Raw genomic sequence first — 23,312 nt, forward strand, 5'->3', positions numbered from 1 at the left:
ACACGCATAGAGATTTTTGGGCTGTTTTTGTCCCGATTTTGCCTCTTCCCGACCTCGGACGGCAAACGCCCGATCATCGTGAGATTTCCCTGTACAATTATCATTTGGTCATTTGGTGTGTTACAAGCCGATTTGTCCTGATAATCCTCCCTGAAACGGGTTGTAGCCGACAATTGGGAATATTGAGCACATTCAATATTTCAGAGCCGATTTCTGAGGAACGCAGATGACTCGTGGATTCTGACTGGATGGTGACTGGATGGTGACGTTGTATGGAATGTAGCCAATCAGAGAGCGAGCTGGCTGGCTTTCAGTTCTTGCTTTTTCTGTTAACAATAGTCCCAAGACCGCCATCATTCCCTCGTTCTATATATCCCCTTCCATGCTGTGTGTTGTGTTTTCCAATTATTACTATGTTTCTTCTTCTTTGTTTTTTGATGGTTTTTTCTATGGTTCTTCTACGTTTTGATGCTTGTCTGGCTTGGAGGACTAGACTGTAGATGAGTTGCGGGACAACATCGTTATGTGTGTGTTGTTTTGTGATTAGATTATCGGTGCACACCACACACATTATGATCAAAACTGTTTAATGCCTGATTTTTTTATCGTCATGTGTGAGGTCTCGAACCAATAAAAAAATCTCATAAGATTAAAAAAATTGTTGTGTGTACCAGGCTTTAGATGAGGATCAGCAGGTAAAGAATAAAGTCTGGTGTTGTTACACCCTTAAAAAGCACAAATCTGTCCCGTTGCAGGAATATTTAATCAGAAACTCTGTGAAAAAATAGAAGTCTGAAACTAGCAAATCTATACCATTTAAGTTCACATCCTATTGTAAGCGTTGGTGAACGTGTTTTTTTATGCCTGCAAGGCGAGGACCCATCTGTTTGCATCTGGAGGAAGGGGCTGCAGGGTTTTTAAAATTTTTCTCATGACGTAGATAACCTCTTTATGTCACGAAAAACAAACTGGTTTTACCCTGTAGAGGCCTGTTATGAGCCAATTTTTACCCACAAAATAAACTAAAAAAAATACTAATTTTAACAGCAGTGTATGTAGTTTTAATAAACAATTTATCAAAAAAGTAACACTGTGTTTACAGCTTTAAAAACACATTTTTTTTTAGGTGCACTACCTCTTTAAAGATTGACGAGAACTTACAAGACATGAAGAGCCTTGTTCAAACAGGTAACCAGCAATGCAATGGTCACAATGAATTAGATCCAGAATTCCTTTGAGGAAACAGAACAGAATAACAACCACTGGTACATCCATCCACCAATCTGGCTTTTATAATAGAGTGGTACTTGCCAACCTACTGGGAGTTTTCCTTTTCCAAAAAGCATCTGAACCACTCTCAGACAATATGAACAAAAATAATTTGATTTGATGAAGCAGACTGAACAAGCTGCAAACATTACTCAGCATGGTTTGGAGGAAACAAGACACTGAGGCTTACTGACACCATCCCTACAGAGACATACATACAGCTGCATCATATTGTGGGGAGGATTTTTCTGTAAAAGGGATGGAAGACTATTAAGAGTGCAGAGAAACAATTCATTCTTTAATTCTGAAACTTACAGGACAGCAAACTGCTGATAACATGGTAGCTTCAGAAAAACTGAAGTCCCGTAGAACCCAGTAGAAAATCTATATAGAGACCCGACAATGGCTGTGATCTGACCCTTCCCGTCAAATCCAGACGAGCTTTTTAATTCATGCCAAGAAGAATGAAGGAAACTTCTAAAGAAAGGGTGTGCTAACCTTTCAGAAACCTTCCCACAAGAACATGAAGTTGTCATTAGATGACAAGGAGAATAAATATTAATTTAATCCATTTTAAGAATAGTCTACAACATTTGGAAAATTAAAAGAGACTGAAAATTTCTGTTTTAAAACTTGGTCAAATTTAGACAAAACTCTTGAATTAAAATAGTCAATAGTGAGACAGTGTCAGGACAGAAGTCAGGGTTTGGTAAGTGGAAAGATTATAGACACAGACCTCATAATCTGAAGAAGATAGAGATAGAAATTTAAGTAAGCCAGTAAGAATTTTCAGTTAACACAACAATTTAATACATTTCTGTCATTAGAAATGTATTAAATCAGCCACAGTGAGAGGCACACACTGAAACTGTGTGGTAAGACTGGAGCTGATTATCACCTAGGAAACAGAAATGAGCAGGCTGTTTAATTCTGCCACATGAATTAAGCCCAGGTGACCTCAAACTACATGTACACACACAAACACACACAATACCCCGAACAACAAACAACTTCCCCTAACTGAATGTACTCGTCTTGCCTGTTTTAACTGGATTTCTAAAAGAGAATATTGAGATTGGAGGCAATCGTGATGCACTTTGGGAGCTTAGGGTAATAACGAACAAGGAATGAAAAGAGAGAGGGGCGTGGGGCAGAGTGTCTTACATTTAGCAGAGTGTAACAGAGCATGCTGAATCATGAAACTGGAAGAAAGAAACGTCTACTTCTTGATAATCAATAACAGCTTTCTCTCCAATTTACTTTTCTCAATCAAAGCAGACTGATTTAGTGGTGTGTGTTGGCTAAATACCTGCTCTAGTATCAAGTTGATCCGGTCCACCTCACAGTCGATGAGAAAGCGCTTCTCCTGCCGGCGGTCCATCTCCTCGATGATGCGTCTGTACTCAGTGGGGTCCACAATGCTCCCCACTGAGCGAGCTGTTACCTGCCAGTTATTGGCTACAGCTGACTCCATTATGGCTTGGAGGATTGCAAAACCTGTGGGAGTAGAGGGGAAAGAGCACCATCACTCCACCGTCTTTGAAGATTTCAGAGCACACAAGCAGAAAAATGTGGTACAAATCAAAACAGTGGAAAGGACATAAAACCACGGTTGGTTACATGTTTAACTGTTAACATGTTTGCGCATTAAAATCATCCTGTAAGCACATGTTACAGCAATATAAACTGAGAAAGAATTTATTCAGGAAGGAAAATTTCCCTTCTGCTTGGTGTTATTTAAACAATCCCCATAACATAGCATGTGTTAGCAATAAGACTTTTACAGAGCATATTTCACATATACATATCACAGCTTTCAGATGCCAGATGAATGACTCCTGTTCAGGAGTAATATCAGGGACTCTCATATCTGACAGAGGAATTCAAGCTTGCAAATTTAAGGCTAAGAGATGACACAACTATACAACAATACATGTAGCATGCACTGAAGCTAATCTAGTGAAACAGCCTGCTTAAGAGGCAGATAAAAAAAGCACACGTGGTGTTATTTAACATTGTGTTTACATTGCAAAGCTCACTGTGCTATGTGATGAATCAGTATATGAGGCATATGAAAGGAAGAAGCTGAGCTAACAGCAACCCGACTGAGCAGTGGCAATGAAATCCACATTAAACCATCAGGGGACTTCAAATAGTTCTGTCAAAGGTCTATTAAAGAGGTTAAGAATTTACACTCAGCAGCCATGACAGGTAGTCTCTAAATCAAGTGAGAAAAGAAACTGGTTAAAGGCATAATTTTAGTTTTGTTATAAAAGCTTTAAATTTAATCATGCAAATACATTGTCTATATACATTTACAATGTGCTATTCTGGTTAATAGAAATAGATCATTATAAGTGTTTGGTTGACTGATATGAAGTTCAAGAACTGGGATACTGCCACAGGCATGAGCTTTTTAAAGTGATTAGTTCCACATCAAATGTCACCCTGACTGTATTATAACAGCAGAAATGACACTTGGCTTTATTTATGATTTAAATGTCTGTAAGTCAGTAAAATACCTCATATGTCTGAATGTTGCTCTAAATATAGTTCAAATCAGAGCATCCACTCATGTACTACAGTTCATTGTATGCTGAATAAATTTAGCTGCAAGATAAAAATGATCAGGAGCATCATGGACAGCTCACAAGATGGAAAACGACTGACCATAAAAATGGACAACATACATCAGAAATTTGCATTTTTATTACCTAAAGAATAATGTACAGAATATGCCAGGCTATGGTGAAATGTATGGTGAAGGGAGCTCATTACCAGCTGTACTGGGTCATAATTAATGGCAGAACAAATACTGTTGAGCACAGAGCCAACACACTAAGGCTGACTGCACTAAATAAGACATATCACATGCTGTGTTTCTCTATCCTTTCAGAGAAGGGATAAAACTGCTGATAGCATAAAATGAAAGATATTATTTTAGGTGCTGAATAAGCTAGTGTAAAAACAATTTATGTAAATAGTCATCAGCTACAGTACCTCTCTGCTGGGAGCAGCCATGACCCAGGCTAAATAAAAACTGGCTGTCACTCTGTATCACAACCTTCCCGTAGCTCAGCCCAAACTGCAAACAGACTGCTTAGATTGTTATTGTAAATACTGTAAGTTTACATGGTCATATAGATATGTAGAGATGTAAGAGCTCATTACTATTTTAGACCATGTGTTACGGCTGTAACGCATGGTCTAAAATAAGATGTAAAGTCCATCTGCCACCTACCATTTGGGAAAATGAACTCCTTATTACTCCACCTTACACCGGGGCATGTTTATTTTATATTACTTCCTGCTTCCCCAGCCAAGCTAGGTTGTAACACTATGTTTGGACATTTTTTTCGCAGTACCTCATGCATTATTTGTAAAGGTATAGGTTTCTCATTTCTTGAATTATTTAATTGTTTTTGATATTACACCTGAATTTTAAAGTCTCCTCCAATGAAAAGTTAACATTTCTACCTTCACATTGCAGACAGATGATGTGCAGAGTCTGTTCTCACAGTTAGCATTTGTCTGCATTCTTTATTTGGAAGCTAATAATGTCTTAGAACAGACTAGAGGAAATCTTTTACCGTTCTTATAGGGATTAACAAAACAATCAAAGAAACTAAATGATGTAAAACCTATATATTGCATCATTCTGAATCTTCAACCTGCAATATCTTCCAACATATGGCATAAAAACTCATGTAAAAAGTCATGTTACTAGGCTGCATTCATGCTACTGAAGCTTGAAGCTCTTCTGTCCTCAATGTGCAAATTAACTGTGATTGATGTACTGTAGATTGATGCTTAGACAACCCAATGTTTAACTATTAATTATGTTTATGTCTTTAGAATTCATGAGCAAATTATCTAGAATAATAAGGTGGAACTATGGATCTTGCATTTCTGACTTGAAAATGAGCACTATTTCCCTTTCATTGCTCTCACAGCAAACAGAAGTAGCTGCTCTCAACTGGCTCAACGATTCACTGGTAACTGTTAGAGACATGTGAGTTGACATGTTCCCAACAGAGCTACTAAGTATTCAGAGCACAGCGACTTAACTGACACGTCCGCCCTCCCTTCGCCTGCTAGTGACCTTCACAGTGAAGCGTTCAGCAGACAGCACTCAAATCAGGTATGGCCTTTAAAGACAAGTGCTTCTCACTGTGCGCCACCACATAAGCCACTCAGGGGTCTGCACAGGCAACAGAGACCTTCATTTACATGTCTCATACTTGAAGGGGTTAAGCAATTCAAAAGGGTTGACATGTGATGTCTCGATGCATTGTGAGCGGTCAGATGATTGATAAGAAGCTGGTAAGCTGACCTTAGTCTAGGCTCTCTATTGTCAAGACTTTATCAAGGTTTAACATGCTGGAACACATGCTTTCTTATCAGCTCAGAAATATCTAAACCAAAATCCTACATTTTATATCCTCGTTGGAAGATAGGAAGCTGAGTGTCAGCCCTCCTCCCTGTGCTCTGACATGTGGCACTGAAAATCATAAGCTGGGATATTCATGACATTTTGAAATGTGTTAGTTGCTGCTTAAGAAAAAGGATTTGGGGGATTTACAAACGATTCCATTGGGAGAGCTATTTTTGTTCTTTTTTTCACAGTAAACTAAGCCGGATATTTTGGGTTTTAAGATTTATATGAGCTGATGTTAAGCTATTAAGTATGCTTTAAGTTAAAGATACATGGAAATAAAAGACATGTTTAAAAGCCTTGAACTGAATGATTTAACTGAAAATGACATCCAGTGTACTCTATTACAAAATTTCAGAGGATACCTCAGTCTCCTGATGAGTATTAACTCTGAGTATTATGTGCAGACAAATAGCAGACAGAGTTTTGGTTGACTTTGTAAACAGATGGTACATTTTGCATCAGCCAGAGGGCAGGACAATCATCAAGGACATTTTACAGAGTCAATTATTCAGCACCGACCTGAAGAATTATAATATTCAAAATCAAGACCATATTGTCAAAAGACTATATTTAGCACAATTAACACGTCTCTCACTCAAGTACAGTGCAACATTTTACAAAACAACCTTGATGGTGCGGGGAATATTAATTAGTTAAGTGTTGCATGGTGGTGATGAAGCAGAGTTTAAAGCATGCTAGTGATGAACAAAATACTTCCCAACTCTGCAGGACCTTTCATTTCTGTTAGCTCACTGTTTTAGTTTTATGTGCTGTGCATGTAAGTCTTTTTATGCAGCCATCAGAATCTACACATGATAATCCAAATTTTCCTGAATATACAGAATTTTGCTACGGGCTGGGGCAGTATCAGAAATATGTGGCTTGCTCTTAGTTGTGTTGGAGATGTTGTTGGCATTGTAACAATGGATCTGCTTTGTGGTGCAGTAAAATTAAGTGTTAAATCATGAAGATTATCTAGTGCCACTGTTATTTGTGCTTTTCGCCCATAATATCTCAATATTTACCATTTGTGGCATTCTGCATTCGTTGCTATGAATCAGTTGTATTGGCCCTTGATTTGAGGTAATTTTCCATCAGTCAGCATTTAACCCACATGTACCATAATCTCCAAGGGCCATGTGCACATCTGTCCATTTGCATAACATAAAAAAACATCTGTGGGGGCTGAAAGGGATGCAAACAAATTCCTTGTGCAAAGACATAAAACATCCTTTAGTCACTGGAGACCGAAACAAAGGAACAAGGATAATTGCTGGGATGCTGTGTTTTATATGAAAAGAGAATTAATTTTAAATCTTGTATGAAATGGGAGCTACGTGGCATTTCACAAGAGAGAAGTGAACGTCCTAAATCAAATTACTAAAAAATGTCTTTATTATATATATATATATATATATATATATATATACCATGGTTTGGGTGAATACTCTATTCTGATTGGCTGGATATATATTATATATATATATTTATACCATGGTCTTGGGGGAATACTCAATTCTGATTGGCTGGAGGGTGTCCATTAGAAAGTGAGTTCCGGCCAAATAGCCTTGTTGCTGTATATTATTTCGCTAACTAAATAGTAGTTGGTAACCGTGGCAACAGAAACTCAGACGCCGGGCTGCAGACACGCCAGATCAGAGCAGCCTTCGCGTCGGACGGTTCATGCCTCTGCGTCGTCCATTAATTTATGATAATTACCACCTCGTCGGGCATTATCCCTTACATATACATGTATATGTGTTTGTGTGTGTGTATACAGAAATTGCACCCCCATTAAAAGACTGAAACTGCAACTTTATTTGTAACACACTTTAAAAGCAACAAAGTTGAACAAAGTCTTTACAATGTGCAACATAACTTTTAAAACTATTAAAGTAAATAGCATTTGAAAGACATTAAACATTTTAAATAAATTTAAATAACATAAAATAATTTGAATAAATTAAAATCAGATCAAAATAAAATCAGAGTAAGCTAAAATCAGATCAAAATGTCAACATGTCCTGCTGTGCTAAAAGCCAAGGTGAACAGATAGGTTTTAGGAAGAGATTTAAAAACAGATAGAAGTGGCCGATTTTTTATATAAATGCAGCTCATCACTCTGGGACTGATTACAGTGTTAGTGGGGCAGCACCAATCATATCAATAAATTCATGATTGACTGGAAGCACTCAGAGAGTGCAGACATCCACCAAGCCATTTTTATTTTTATTTCTTTTTCTTTTCTTTCTTTTTGCTAATGATTGTAAGAATTATTTTTAAGTTAGAAGCTCTAATTGTAAAATTATCCCTATCTACCCATAATAAAGAATACTTAAAAAATTCCTGGATTCAGGCGTTGATCTGGTTCACCCCCAAAACATAATCACTTGTTCCCTATTTCATTTCTGAGATTTCCCAAAAGTTTCATCAAAATCCATCCATAACTTTTTGAATTATGTTGCTAACAGACAGACAGACCAACCAACGCTGCTGATGACATGACCTTCGCCTTGGTGGAAATAAATATATTGTGACCGGTCCTGACAACTAATGGATAGACATTTCCAGGTGAGTAATCACATAGCTTCATATACACTGTACATACGTCACTGCAAGTGTATCTAGAAGGAAAACATAAATCATGAATCTTTAAACGGATATGCAATTTTCTGGGTATTTACAAGAAATAAAGTCTTGTTAGACGGGTTCTGAGTTTTGCATTTTGAAATACAAATTTGGAACTAAGTAAGTAGAGACTTTAGCGCCTTTGAGACACCAAGCGCCCTTTTGCTGACCTGAATCCACAATTTTCTTCTGCTCTTTGAAAAGAGCTCTGATCCTCTCAGAGAATTAGGCAGTTTTCATGCATCTTTGTTGGTGGCTTGTGCAGTTAACTGGCTGATCCTCTTTATTAAGGAACTTGGCTTTTCCAAACAAGGCAGGATGATGCTTTTGCTCCCAAAGTTAGTCAAGCACCTCTGAGATAACACCAGCTTTAAAGCATTTATTGGATCAGCTGTAGCAGTGTGGCTTAGCATGACTGCTTGTGCTTTTGCCTGACTAATTAATACCCCTACCTCAGGTCATTTGTAATGTACCCTGAGGAAGGCAGCAAGCTGCTACACATGGATCTTTTGTAAAGGTGCAGTTAAGACATTTTAAGATAATAAACACATTTTAATTTAAGAAATGTAGAGACCCTTTTCTCTCTATGAACAGAGCACTTTTGCCAAAGAAAAACATAACAAAAGATAATGTTGCTTTGTTTCTCAGGGATGAGAACCTGAGCAAACATACTGCAGATTAAGCAGTCATGTCCTACATTTGCTGCTTTAGTGTCAGACTGTTCTGAAATTCTCAAAGGCCTCAAATCATTCTATTTTGAAGTCACTATAATCATGACCGCTTTCCATTAGAGAGTTGCTACCAGTTGGCCGACAAAAGAAAGTTATGATCTGATACAGGACATAAGCAACTTTTAACTCTCTCTTGATTTTTAGATGCAACTTTTTTTGTTTGATTTAGTCTCATTTAGTCATTTAGTCTCACAGCACACGGTTGTTAAAAGTGTGAAAACTACCTCCCCAACACCAGGAACTTCTCCAAGTAGGCAAAAATCAGTTACAACAGGTGTAAGTAAAAGATCAGTTTCTTTCTGCTAAATTAAAAATTAAACATTTGCTTTTGCTGGCAGTATGCAAAACTAAAAGAGAAAAAAATGCTTCTAGTGTTTACTGCGACATATGTTTCCTCTGAAGTTCATACTGCACCAGTACTTGAACGGACAGTTTGCTCTTTTATCAGCTTACATCTGAAATCAGTTTTTACAGGCTGCTTCTCAAAGAAAAGAAAAAAAAAGGCAATGCTTCCCCTGAAGAGATTAGTTGTGACATGAAACAGGCCTACAACATGACAGCGATGGCTGAAATGTTTTGATGTCATGCAAATGAGCGTGCCATTTGCTGTGTGAGGACCAATCAGAATCAGGCTGAGCAGCAAGCCGCGGTCTTCTGTTTTGTGCGGTGGCCAGACACGTCTAGAAACTGCTCACAAAGCATCACAAAACATATGCTGTCAAAACTGATACAGATCTCAGATCTGTATCAAATATCAAATGCAATACTATGATGTCCCATGCTGTTTCTGCTCAAGTCTACCAACATAAAAATTGTTAAACACTTTGAAATTTTCCGTCAAAATAAATCCAAAGAAGGCTTAAAGATAACTGAGACTGAAGCACAAAGCAAAGCAGGCCTGTATGTGGGAATAAATAAGCGTAGTAGCCCACACAACAATACACGGGAGATCAGTATACCACTGATATGGTGTTATTTGCAGCTTTAATAAAGAATAGCATTTACAGGTTTAACTATGAGAGGAATAATATTGCTCATTATGTGAAGGAAGCCGTGGACGTGAGGACCCAAGTGCAGGCTTGAAGAGGCAGGAGGTATACCGGTGCAGGCAAAGGTTTTAACAAAGTAAAACTTCACATAACAAAAAGACACTGGAGGCAAAACTGACATGGCATGGAACAAACAAACAGAAAGCAATGAACTGGCAAGGAAGAACTGAAACCAAATGACTTAAATACTCAGGACAAACTAGACACAGGTGAAGTGAATGAATAATCAGACCAGGTGAACTAATGAGCAGAAACCAAGAGCAACACAGAACTAAACATGACCCAAAATACAAGAAACTAAGAACATAAACCATGAACATAACAAAAACCAAACATATGAAACAAGAACATAAGTAAACCATGGAAATAATTCAGGAATCATGACACATTATTTAAAGTCATTTAAAGCATTTCAGAAAAACAAATCAACCTAATCGTTGGCTGTTTTTCTTTAAATTAATTTATTTGAGCATCTTGTGAAGCCTAGATTTTTAATCCTGAGGGGAAAATATTTGATCAAAATTAGAATAAAACATACACTGGAAGATTTATATCCTCTGTGACCGACTGAGAGGAAGATGGAGACTGACTGAAGCTCCGTTGGCACCTGGCCGTGTTTCTTCTCCAGAGTCTTAGGCAGTTGCTCACATAGTGGCTGAGCTTGGTGTGCCGTCTCAACTGTGACTCATATGCCCCCCCCCACCACGGAGAAGGTGACCTCTTTAAAATTCTCTTGCAGGCATCTAAACTGCGACGTTGTCACGGGATGCCCAAAGCTGTGCGCGACACTAAAGGGAACTCAGACAAAGCCACTGAACCAACGTCAGAGAAATCTAACAAAGAAAAAAAAACTCAAATCTTAAAAGCAGCTTCACCAGGAAAACTGAGTTCAGTGGGCAAAACTCATGAAAGCAGTGGAATCAAAAGAACTCAAGCTGCCAAATGATAGAAAATGACACATTTGAGTACAATTAGCCCAACAACACCCACTCCTAATGCAGTCCAATGTAGATAACAGTTCCCTCCTCCAAATTAGATGAACTGTAAAGTGCCCATCATGCCCTTCCGCCAGCTCACACCAGCTCCTGCCAAATCTCTGATCAGAGCTAATCAAACAGATTATTCCTTATCTAATGACAGCTGCAAAGTTGCTGACAGAATGTTGAGAATCCTCCTCCTGTTTTCTTTCATCTCTCGTCCATTTTCAAATTGCATCACACACAATAATGCATTAACTTCCGTTGCACTTAAAGACGAGTGCAGTTCAAAGCTATACGCATAAAAATTTAAAGACAAAGCAAAAGACTAACACACACAGTGTTGATAGCGGTATATTTGTACAACATAAGAATCGGATGGCTCTTGCCCATCAGTGAGAGCTGCACTAAATATCTGCGCTTGTTTTTCCTATTCTGCAAAAAAAAAGCACACCCTCCCATCACTTAAGCAAATAAAAATGACATTTTCTCTTGGGCAAACAGGGAACCACACGTCACATCAATCTCTTTCATAATGCAAAAAGACTACTGTTGTAATGGCCTTGCGTTATCCTGAAAGCACGAGTCCTGAAATAGATGAACAGAATCTGAGCAATGGAAAATCCAGGGTCGGGATATAAACAGAGCAGCACCTAAAAAACAGACGGTTCTCTGTCACCTGGTCTCATATTTGGCTATGCAATGTGCTAAGGTTAGAGCAGATTGAAGATGACGAACTGGATCTGACAGAAAGAAAATGGAACCGGGCTCTAGATTTGATGAGTTAAAAAAAAAAAAAAAAAAAATCTGACAGCCTATCTTGCAGCTGTTTGGCCCTCTTTCCATTTCTTCTTCTATTTTTTTTTTTTTTTTTTTTTTTTTTTACAAAAGAGAAGAACAAAGGCTTTGCTGACTCCTCTTTTCCCTTCCCTCACTCAATGTCTCTTTGAGATGTGGCTCTTCTTTTTTCTATGAACAGCTGAGGAAACAATGTTGAGCTGCAAAGAGAAAAAAATATCTTTAAGCAGGCTTACTTTGGCAGAAATAAACCTTTTGCTACCTCCCACAGTTCCCTCCCTAAGTCAGAAAGTAGATGCAGGACACAGAAACTCTCACCTGGTCTCAAGGGTATTGATTTCTCTCCTGGCTTTAAGCAGCAGCATTATGATAGGTAGAAATAAGCTTTACTTCTTAACAGTGTGGGTCACAGATGTGATAAATGATAAAGATAAAGCTTCATGTTCCCAACTGACAAGATTACAAAATGTGTCATGCATATGTATGCATGTAGTCCAGACATTATCACCAAACAAATGTATTTTACTGCAAGTTAATCATTTTTTATAGGTTTGTTACAGAGGGTTAGCTCTCTTTGCACGATTCCTGTTGCAGCTCAGATTCAATTACAGCTTCCTCAAACTGCAAAGATTTTTCCTTAAAAATGAACTCAAACTACTTGTAAATAAATGGTAACTGATCTGCAGTCATATGCAACCTTTTAACTTTAGCTGGATTCTACAGGGTAATTGCAGTCCACAAACAATCACTGTAATGGCTGCAAAGAAGCCAATCAAATGCCACTATGCCACCAGTAGCATAGAGAAGTTAACCCCCCAAACCCCACAATTAATAAATAAAACATCTTCCAGATATTTTGCAGAAAACATCCTAGTATAAACTACATCTACAAATGTTCTCTTAAGAATTTTTTTGAAAGGAAAATCACAGAGTTAAGAAATGAAGGTCATTTTGCCTAAACTGTGTATTGGGGTATTCTAGATGCTTGCTCATGACCCCACAGCAATAACAAAGAACACAAGAGCCATGTTTGCAGTGAAAAATGGATTTTTACTGATTTATGATGCCCTCTTTGAAAGCATCTGCACCCATTAGGTAGGCACTTTGGCATCAGTGCCATCTGTTTCAATATTTAAAAATGAATAGCTGCATTCTGGATACCCGGTTTATGTATTTAAAAAGCACAGTGTTTCATGCCAATGGGCTACACTGCTGTGTTGCAGAACATGCTCTACAACACAGGCCTGTCAGCCAATCTGTTCAACTGAGAACTTGGGTCCACACATTTAGAAACAATAATTCCTATAACAAAATATTGCATTAAAAGCCTATTCTGTCCCCATATAAAAGCAACAGATGTATACATTATCTTCAGAAACAAGTAAACCACTAAAACTACTAAAGGTAAATTATTTATTGAGTGAAATATGGCTGCAGTATAGAGCAGAAAATCTGCAGCTAACATGTTGTTTTTTTTATATCTTTTTGTTTTCAAGCTGTACTGCCTCTGCATGTGTGGATGTCCACGGATCACTTGGTGCCATTTTGGGCGTCTGCATTAAACAGCAGAGGCTTGCTTCGTGCAGAAACACTCAGAGACAGCCAACGCCTTAGCTGTATCTTCTCAGTGAATGCATAACTCCCTTTGAGATTTTCACCAATGAGGTCACCACACAAAACCACACACACATCCACATACAGCATCCAAACTGCTTTAGCAAACACACTTGATTTGCAGTAAATCTTAAGGCAGTCTGATTCCCACAGAGAATGTAAGATTTATCCAGAATGAGTCACAGAGCTTTCAAAAGCATGTCACCAAACACAAAAAAGACCATTTTGAATGTTTATCAAATTTGACATAGTCCTGTCTAACCTTGGGGATTCTTTTTGAATATGTGTGAGTACTACACTTTTCTCATATACATCTCTTTGTTCTTAAAAATCCTTTGAAAGCAGCCTGGCTGAAGAACAGCAGTCTTCAGTCTAGGTTGTTCTGTTGCATTTGTATCCCAGTTATGCTCTCTTTTGCTTTTTTTGTTCACTTTGAGGCCTAATAGAGTCCTTGAACAGGGCAATATAACAGCTCCTTTGAAGTAGAGGAGCTTGATTGATGAATCTCTGACTCAAGTTAGAATTCTAGGGCCTAGGAGAATAACTGTTTACACCCAGAGGTGGGTGGATAGAGGTGCTAAGGCCTACTGATGTGTGTCTAACTTGATGCAAAGTTGAAGGTGTTCAAGGTGGTACTAGGGGAAATGGCTCCTTGAAGCTATTCCCCCTCTTTTTCCCTTATTTGTTAATGAGCCTGTGTGCCTGACTGCTGAGTGCAGCTCTTTAGCTGTGCGTAATTAATCAAATGTTTCCTTGCAGAAACTAAACCAAAAAGGCATTCAGCATCAGGGTAGTGTGATTACACATCAAATGCAAATTCCCCACCAACCCCACTGTCTCCATTTGTCACAGCTGCAGAAAATTGCAGGGAAAGCTGCCATTAATGCTGTTAAATGGAATTCCTTCAGTTTGATGGCAGCAAAGGATCTACTTTTCATTATGCAGAATCCATTAACTAAGATAACTACAGTACAGTAAACTGTGAGCTTCAGATTGTGCAATAAGATCTCTCTCAGAGTTGTTAGAGAGTTTCAGATTGGCATTCTCAGTTATAGTACCCCGAAACTCTCTCACAAGCACTTATACTCTAGCAACGTGCTTAAATGAAGTTTGGGGGTACTATAATTGAGAATGCCAATCTGAAGTTCTTTAAGAACTCTGATCCACCTGATTTCATATATATTTGCATTCTGTACAGATATTAATAAACTTGCATCAATAAAAGTGATAATATACTTTATATTAATGAAGCATCATGCCTCACACCCACTGCACAGTAAATATTAACCTTTGATAATTAAGCTTTATAATTATTTTATTATTATTATTTTTTGGTTAAATATTTTTTCATGGTTGTAATGCTAAAGACTATGAATGCATATGCTATTTATCACATTGAAATCATCAAGAAATAGTGCTACTTTTTTCTTTTCATCCATTTAACTTCCTGTTTCCTGTCAGCTATTGAAAAGAATTCAAGAGATTATTTCATTGGAAACTAAAGTGATACGTTTTTCTTGAGTCATTAACATTTGTAATGTACGGAAGCGTGGAGCTGTCACCCAAATAAAAAAAAATCGGACCTTATCACGTTATAACGTGATACTTTATTGTAAAAACGTGAAACGTATCACGTTATAACGTGATAAGTTTATTGTAAAAACGTGAAACCTATCACGTTAAAACGTGATAGGTTTATTATAAGAACATAGCATGTACTGTAAGCAGATGTTGTTACGACCTATATTGGAGCAAAATACATTTTACGGAAAATATACTCATCAAGCAGAAACTTTTCAGTTCTTTTTGACAATGATTTATTGTTCTACTCTGGTTTAACACGTAGGTCACCTGCCTGCGCGCAGTGAGGCGGTGCGTGCCTGTGTGTCTGAATTGCCACTGAGCAGGCATCCCCAACCTGGGACCTCTTGAGCCAGTGTCCTGCAGGTTTTCAGTATGTCCATACTGCAGCACACCTGACTCAAATAATGGGTCGTTAAGAGGCTGGTGCAGACTTGGTTTATTATTGTACACAAGACCGTTATAAGCAGCACGGTGCGTCACCTGCCTGCATGCAGTGAGACGGTGCGTGCATGTGTCTGAGTGGCAATAGAGTGTGTGCGCTGCTTTCAGTTAATAATATGTTGTCTCCTGACAATAAAAATGAAAATTATAAAGGCTATATGCACCGCTGGGACTGGGAGGAATAAGTTGCCGACACAAAGACATGATCATGTCTACTTAAAGGGTGCAACGTCAACAAGTGTCCTCCAAGCTTCATCAAATCTCTCCAATGAAGTAAAACTTAATCCCATGTAGTAAATTAGGAATTTCTCTGGAAATAATAAGGCATACTGAAAACCTGCAGGACACTGGCTCAAGAGGTCCCAAGTTGGGGATGCCTGCTCTGTGGCAAAAAACGCACCGTCTCACTGCGCGCAGGCAGGTGACCTACGTGTTTCTCATAACTGTCCCACATTTCTGTACAACAATAAACCAGAGTAGAACAATTAATCATTGTCAAAAAGAACTGAAATGTTTCTGCTTGATGAGCATATTTTCCATAAAATGTATTTTGCTCCAATATAGGTCGTAACAACATCTGCATACAGTACAGGCTATGTTCTTATAATAAACTTATCACGTTATAACGTGATACGTTTCACGTTATTACAATAAACTTATTACGTTATAACGTGATAAGGTCCGATTTTTTTTATTTGGGTGACAGCTCCACGCTTCCGTAGTAATGTGATCCAAAACATAAAAAAAAAAAAAAAATTGAGAATAACTGTGTAGTAACTTTATTTGGGAAAAATGGGGCAGCCATTGACATATAAATCATATAGAGCTCAAGACAGACAAAACACCCAGTCTAATAGTTTGAGTTCATGAGGGGTTAATAAAATCCTATAATATTGCCTATGAAATTTAATTCCAGCTTATGAGAATGAGAACAGCAAACTGATTAATACCACTCCATGACTGCTTAACAAGACAGTCGTTATTCGGTTTATCAGCCCATAAAACTTTTCTTTATGTTTATGTGACGCTTGAATGGGTGTTACTTACATCTGCAGCTATGATTCAGCAGGTATCATCACTGTATTGTCTGCACACATCAAACTTGACATCACAGCCAACTTTATGGCGCCTGTCCCTCAGTGCAGCTTGTTGTGAACTTATAAGGTGACTAAAATCACACATTGTATCACTGACTTTGCCATAATGGCCTGGGGTCATTTTAACAAGGACAAAGAGTTGGAATGTAATTCAGGTAAGTATCAAATGGAGCAACTACAGTTCACTTTGATCTCTCTTTTGATATACCATTTACCTGCCTCCGTCTTGGCCATTTAGAACCAAAGGTGGATATGATTGGAGTTTAGAGCTGAAGTGGAGCTCTTGAAAGCTGATTGAACAAAACTGTATATTTCAGGTCGGAATTGTTTTATTGGCTTACACCCAGCACATTAATAAAAAGGAGTGTGTCTAACTAATGAGACTATAATCACTTTGGGGGGGGTTCTTAACTTTAACAGAGACTGTTGGAATCAGTCAGAACCTAGCTGTTAGCTTTTAGCTGTTAACTGTTAGTGGAAATGCATTTTAATGCAGTTTCTCATTGGAAACATGAAAAAGACATCATGGATCAATTAAAAGAAACCTCAGCACAATTAAATTAATTTTATAAACTGTCAAAATGTTCATAATGTTTACAAAACTGCAAAGTCTATTTAAATGGAATAGCGTGATAATGTGGTACACCTTGTTAATTATTTAAATGGTGTATTCAGTTTCCACAGGACTTTTTCATATCAGACAGCTGCAACTGCCCAGATGTTCTTGAGTTCAAGAGGGGTTTTTTTGCCAGCAGCAATTATTCTATTTAACGAGGACATTTCACACCGAGTGCAGGATAAAAAGGTTTTGTTGCTTTGCTGCAGCAGAACATATATTCAATGATTTATGTGTTAAAGTATTTTTCTTTTTTGTGCTTTGCGTCAAACTTTGTAGTTTCTTCAGTTTCTCTTTTTGCATCATTTCAGCTTCTTGAACTGGTTGTGTGAAATGATAAGAGACTCCCAAAGAAAGCAGGTGAAAGAAGAAACCATACTCACAGTTCACTAACTACTAGGAATAATTCAGCTAGTTGAAAGAGTTAGGCTCTGTTATAATATTACATTCAGACAAGGATATATCTAGCATCAAAGAGCTGAACCTATCTGATGTCAACACCATTTCAAATATGAAAATTTAATGTGAAGTTCATGCATGGCTACATTAAGAGAGATCTCTAGGCTTTTTATTACCCATTACAGTCCAATTCCCATTATACAGATGCAGTTTTGATGAGTAGTTATGCCTTTAGACTTGAATTTAAAAAAAGAAAAATCTCTCTTATGTCATGCAATTAAAGGGCAGTCATAGCCCACCTCCTCAAGATTTTGTAAGGGAGTAGGCAGTCACATTTTAATGATTGTTTCATATTTCAGATGCCTTTGCTTGCGTTATGACAAAAATCATGTGTCTTGTTAAAGAGCAGACATTACACATATCTTTGTAAAATGTCTCCGCAGCACATTTCTGTCATTTTGTTCAGCTAACTATCAGCAGTCACATAAGCATTTCTCAAGACTCCCTGCTAGTTCCCCTCAGGCTGTAAATAGAGCCCTCATCCTATAATGAAGATTAAAGTGACATTTGCATGAGTGGTGCCTACACTGCTCCAGAGCCTTGATAGAATGAGCAGGATGGGCCAAAACAGAATGGCTAACTAGCCCCTCAACAAATCCAAACTGTGCTGTATGAGGGAGTCCATCTTAAACTATGGTGTGTACACTGCGTCACACTGTGGAAATGGACAAAGGATTACAGATGGTGGACAGTCAGTCGGTCACAGCAGGTAAAAAGACCAGAGAAAATTAAGTAGAGCTGAAAGGGCCACATCAGGAGGCACTTCTGAGAGGATTGATTTCACAAAGGAGAGGGTATAAACTTGTTCATCAATTTATCTAAACCATGCTGGACAGACAATTATCAGCCTCTGCAATCTGCCACAGAGACATGTTGGCCAGATCAATATAACTGAAGCTCCCTGGCTTGAGAGAATGATAACAACCCCCACAATTAGGCCAAATATCTAAAGTTATCCTACATCACAGCTGTGGAAGTGTTGCTGTTCAAGACACTTTTTGCAACACCTTTGTTTAGAAAAGTGTTTTTGCAGCTTTAAAAATGCAAAGAAGAGTGTGAGAGTCTGATTCATATCTGCACAGCATACATCTGAAGATGCAAGGAGAGACACAGGGGAACTGAGAAAGGAGCGTACTTGTCCTAGAAATGCTCTATGTCAGTTTAAAAATACTTTGAAAGCACACCTCAGAACAATTTGGCACAATTAAGAGCAGAGACCACAGCAACAAAAACATATCCCTGCATGAACTAAATCATTTGAAGTGTTTAAGAAACATGTTTGGTACAATATCACAGTAATTAGTTATACTCAGATGTTTGCATCCACTCAGCGTCTAAGTATTAATGTCATTGCTGAGGATGATGCTACAATATACATCCGTTACAGAAAAACAACCGGCCTTGCACTTGTCATTAGTTTCATTTGTACTTTTCCTCCTTATTTTCTTAGATCATGGCAATGGTCCTTGTGAGTGTTACTTTTCATGTTTCTGGTTGATGTTTTTGCTCTTGTTTCCAGGGTTTTATGGGATTTCAGTTCAGGGCTCTCCCAAACTTCAGGTTTGCATTAGAGCTTGTGTTTTTTAATCTACTGCTTTTGCATATCTGTTTCATCATTATTGTTTTTTCTTAATATGAGTATTTTAGTTCCTTTATTTTGCTCCTCCTGAGTCATTTCTGCATTTGAGTAGTGACATGTTTTTGTCATCAATATTGATCAAACATTTGGTTTGTAACTGAGTGTAAACAAAGAAAATGCACTCTGGACTTTTATGGCTAAAAAAATAATAATAATAATAAATACTAAGAGAGAAAAACTGAGTTGTTTGGTGGAGTAAAGGTAAAGGAATCCACCCCAAGAAAACTGTACCAACTGTTAAGTGTGGTGGTGCTCTTATCATGCGAGCATTAAATATTATGACCACCAACAACCCTTTTAAAAATATGTAAACTGAGCTTGAAACTCACATCCAGGCGAGTAACCTAACAAATTAAGTTTGAGCCCCCATTGCAAAAGGACTAGATGAGTTGGAGGGTTAGAAGATTGGTTCTTTCCATTTCTCTGTTACTCTATGATGAATTTCAGCTATTCCTGCAGGTCTATTCTTTACGTCACTTCCACTTTCCCACACTGTCAAAACGATTTTATCATATATTTCCATGTCATTGCTTTCATCTAACAGCCTTTTTGCATGGTTTCTCAGAGCCAGTGGGCCTTGGCCCACGTCCTCTGATTGTAACTAGAATTCTGTTACTGCTTTGCATGCAACACTCTTACAACATGACCTCCTCATCTGGATTCTGCAGGGCATCTAAGCTGCCTCCGCCAGGCCCTATCTCCACCATCACCAACAGCCTTCAGATTCCAAAGAGATTTCTTTTATACATTGTGTGTTTTGCAATGAAAAATAAAAAATTTTTTCAAACAATTTCCCGTCTTTTGAAATTGAATTAATCTTTATTAATACAAAATATGGCTTAAACATCCTTAAACATTCAACTAGAAATTTACCAGAAGTTTGTGGATGATGAACAATTTTTTTGGAAAAGGTACAGGTTTTATTTATTTATCTATTTTTATTTTCTTTAGTCGTCCTGTGCAGCATCATAACAAGCAGAATGCTGTTCTGGCTGGCTTTTAAATTTGTCTATTGCTAATTTACATATTGATGCTGGACCTGACAAGAGGGGTGGAGAAAAAGTAAAGGAGAGAGTAAACAGAAGAAAAAGAAAAAGAGACGACCACGCATCTGCCCAGAAGGCGGCAGAGGATGACTTTTAAACATCTATGACAACTTTTAAAAAGTTTTTTTTTCTTTTTTTTTACCCTTTAACCCCTCTTTTTAAAAATCAATTTAATACAATTCTTTTCTCAAAAACTGTGTATGTTGTACAATACTTCTCCCCTAAAAAAGAGCTGTTCAGACTAACTTTTGAAAGACTAATACTGAATTTTACTTTATGTCTGTGCATAAAATGCATATTAACTTATTAACCAGAACTGTATCTTTTCTCTAACATGGCTAGCTTTAGCTCCATTTCATAAACATTGTATTGTGTTGTTTCTTAACGCCTCCAAATGATAACCCTTAGAGCCCCTATCTCTGTATTAAGTTTGCCCACATCAAGTAAGCTGGAGGATATAAAACACATAAAAAAAGTTTGAGGATTTTGTTCACTGACTTTAAATAATCCAATTACAACTAAATGATAATCAGAGTGCCACGGATTAGAGAGTCAGACAGCCGCAGTCACACAGCAGAAAAAGATCAACAGCACCTGCGAAGTGAGTCATTTCTCAGACACAAGCATCTCACAGAGAAGGATTCACCCACATAAAGAAGTAATTTGGGATCATTACTGACATATAGATTAAAATGTATCAGTCTACTTAGAATAAGGATTTGGGAAAAGGGATTTACATCTTAAAGAATGATTATTTACACTGCATAATAACTCATCTGCTTGAGCTGGGTTTGGCTTGCCACTTATTTTTTTCTAGTTTTTTTGCAATAAAATGTTGCTCCTACACTTCTGTCTCCTCCTGAAGTTTGTGGTGTTTGTATAACTGTGTGCAACTTTTAAGCACTCTCACCTCTGTCAGTGTCGTATAGATAAACAAACTTCTCCCACTTGTAATGGTCCAGCAGACTGAGAACAGCACCTCTCAAACTGGGTCTCATTTGGATGACAAACTGCACATCAGTGTCGATGGGAAAGCTGGGCGTGATGAAGGAGGTGTGCAGAGCCCCGCAGAAGGAGGTCAGGGTGTTCATGGACTTCCGATCATAGAAGCCGAAGATGGCATAAACTCCTCGGGAGAACTGGGAGCAGACTAGTGACACAAACAAACAAGGGATACAGGTCAGAAACAAAAGCAAAGAGTTATGATAAGCTCCTTCTTAAGTGTGAAAAAAGAGGAAAATCTACTTTTCAAACAGATTTAAGCAGAAATTTATTGAAATTGTGGTTGCTTACTCTGTCAATGACCAGTCTAAAAGTTAAAATCCTTCATGTAAGATTAAGATGGGGAAAATGCGTGATGGCATTAATCGTGTGATTAAAGTAGCAACTATCTGAATAAATTTGTGCTCATAAGATGTGTTCTCCCTATGGCTTTGCTTTGCTGACCACTGCCCTTCACTTCTCCTTGCTTTAAATGCAACTGCTTAGGTAATCAACTAGAAATAATGGGGAAGCCAGTGCACTGGCCATAGCTTTTAATGGACACATACCCTCAAACATGAACATGCAAATGTTCAAATGCTGCAGTATAAAAGATTTATAACAAGCTCTATCTGCGACCATCTGCGGTCTGGTAGAAATTAGTATTAGTCATAAACACATAACAGACACTTAGTCTTAAAAAGCATTAAATACTTTAGTTTATTTGCACATAATAAATACGATGAATTAAACTAAATGGGGCAGAATTCAAGATACGACCCTGTGCTAATGTTAGCAATAACTGAAGCAAATGTAGCAATGCAGCAGACCTGCTCTGACATTTCTGCTCACCATATATTTTAACACAAATCAGTGAAACCAGTCAGTTTCACCAATAAATTTTAAATGAGGTTATAAGTGACTGGGTTTATTGAGGTGGCTTTTTTGAGAAGCCGCAGTTATTCATAAGAAAACACTGTACTGTATGAATTATATAGTTTACAAAATGCAGTTGACAATAATGCCTTTAAAGTCCCACTCCAGCACTGAAAAACTCTAGTTACTAATCCTCCAAAAACTCACCCGTTTTCCCAAGACTGTACATTATAAAGGTTTGAAGAAAAACTTTCAAGGCCTTAAAATTGTTCTGGTATTACTACTCTTTTTTGTCTCTGTTTTCATGAATGAGTATCTTTGAATATGCCAGTCTGATTCTGCCTGCTGGTGGCTAACGCCTAGCATCCAGTCCCTCACTCAGGCCCAGTTCCTGTAGCTAGTTGGTAGCACCTGTCCATTGATTGAGCCAAGTCCTCACAATTAGCAGCCAACATTCGTCTCTCAGCCAGGCGATCTGCAAGATGCTAGCAGCTAGCATCTGTTACCATCTCATCATAGTTTGGGCTAGCTTCTTATTTCACTTTATTTGAAGCTTTTGGAGGAGCTATATTTTCAAGTCTGCACTAAAACTGCCCACATCACATGAACGTAAATGCATATTAGTGCACAGCATGAAAAATGTTATGTATTAAATGAATAAACACACAACACAGACAAAATAATATAAATATTTTCTTTTAAGAACTATTAAAAACTTTATGGAAAATAAAATCAAATGTAATCTGAAAGTGGACTATTTTTAGACCTTTCACTTAGTGTCTCAGGTAAGCATTTTCAGATGGGCTCATCTACTTTTTAGGGAAGCTTATTAGTTAAAGTCTGAAAAATAAACATTTAAATACTAAAAAGTTTGCTAAATGACAGAAAACATAAATTCAGCTTAGTCATGACGTGATTTCTTTGGTCATATGCCTTTTACATCTGTTTATTCCTCTGCTATTTTCTGCACTCATGTGCACTTACAGCCGAATTCCCAAAAGAAGTGCTCTCATTCATGTGTTTTTCTGTTTCTGTTGTAGAGGCTGACAAGTTGTCTGAAACTGACTGA

The 23,312-nt window shown here is 37.8% G+C and overlaps 1 protein-coding gene across 6 annotated transcripts in view; it reads right to left on the reverse strand.

Annotated features, from left to right (window-relative positions):
• The window catches only part of LOC121654180 (glutamate receptor 3-like), an 80,862-nt gene that overhangs the window by 40,761 nt on the left and 16,789 nt on the right, over positions 1-23,312 (reverse strand). For all 6 annotated transcript variants that reach the window (XM_042008183.1, XM_042008182.1, XM_042008186.1 and 3 more), the window contains exons 3-4: positions 21,297-21,536; positions 2,579-2,766 (exon numbers count right to left, since the gene is read on the reverse strand). In XM_042008183.1, the coding sequence (XP_041864117.1) occupies positions 2,579-2,766; positions 21,297-21,536 (428 nt within the window). The remainder of the gene's footprint in view (positions 1-2,578; positions 2,767-21,296; positions 21,537-23,312) is intronic.

Source organism: Melanotaenia boesemani, chromosome 15, assembly GCF_017639745.1.
Source record: "Melanotaenia boesemani isolate fMelBoe1 chromosome 15, fMelBoe1.pri, whole genome shotgun sequence".
Lineage (NCBI taxonomy): Eukaryota > Metazoa > Chordata > Actinopteri > Atheriniformes > Melanotaeniidae > Melanotaenia > Melanotaenia boesemani.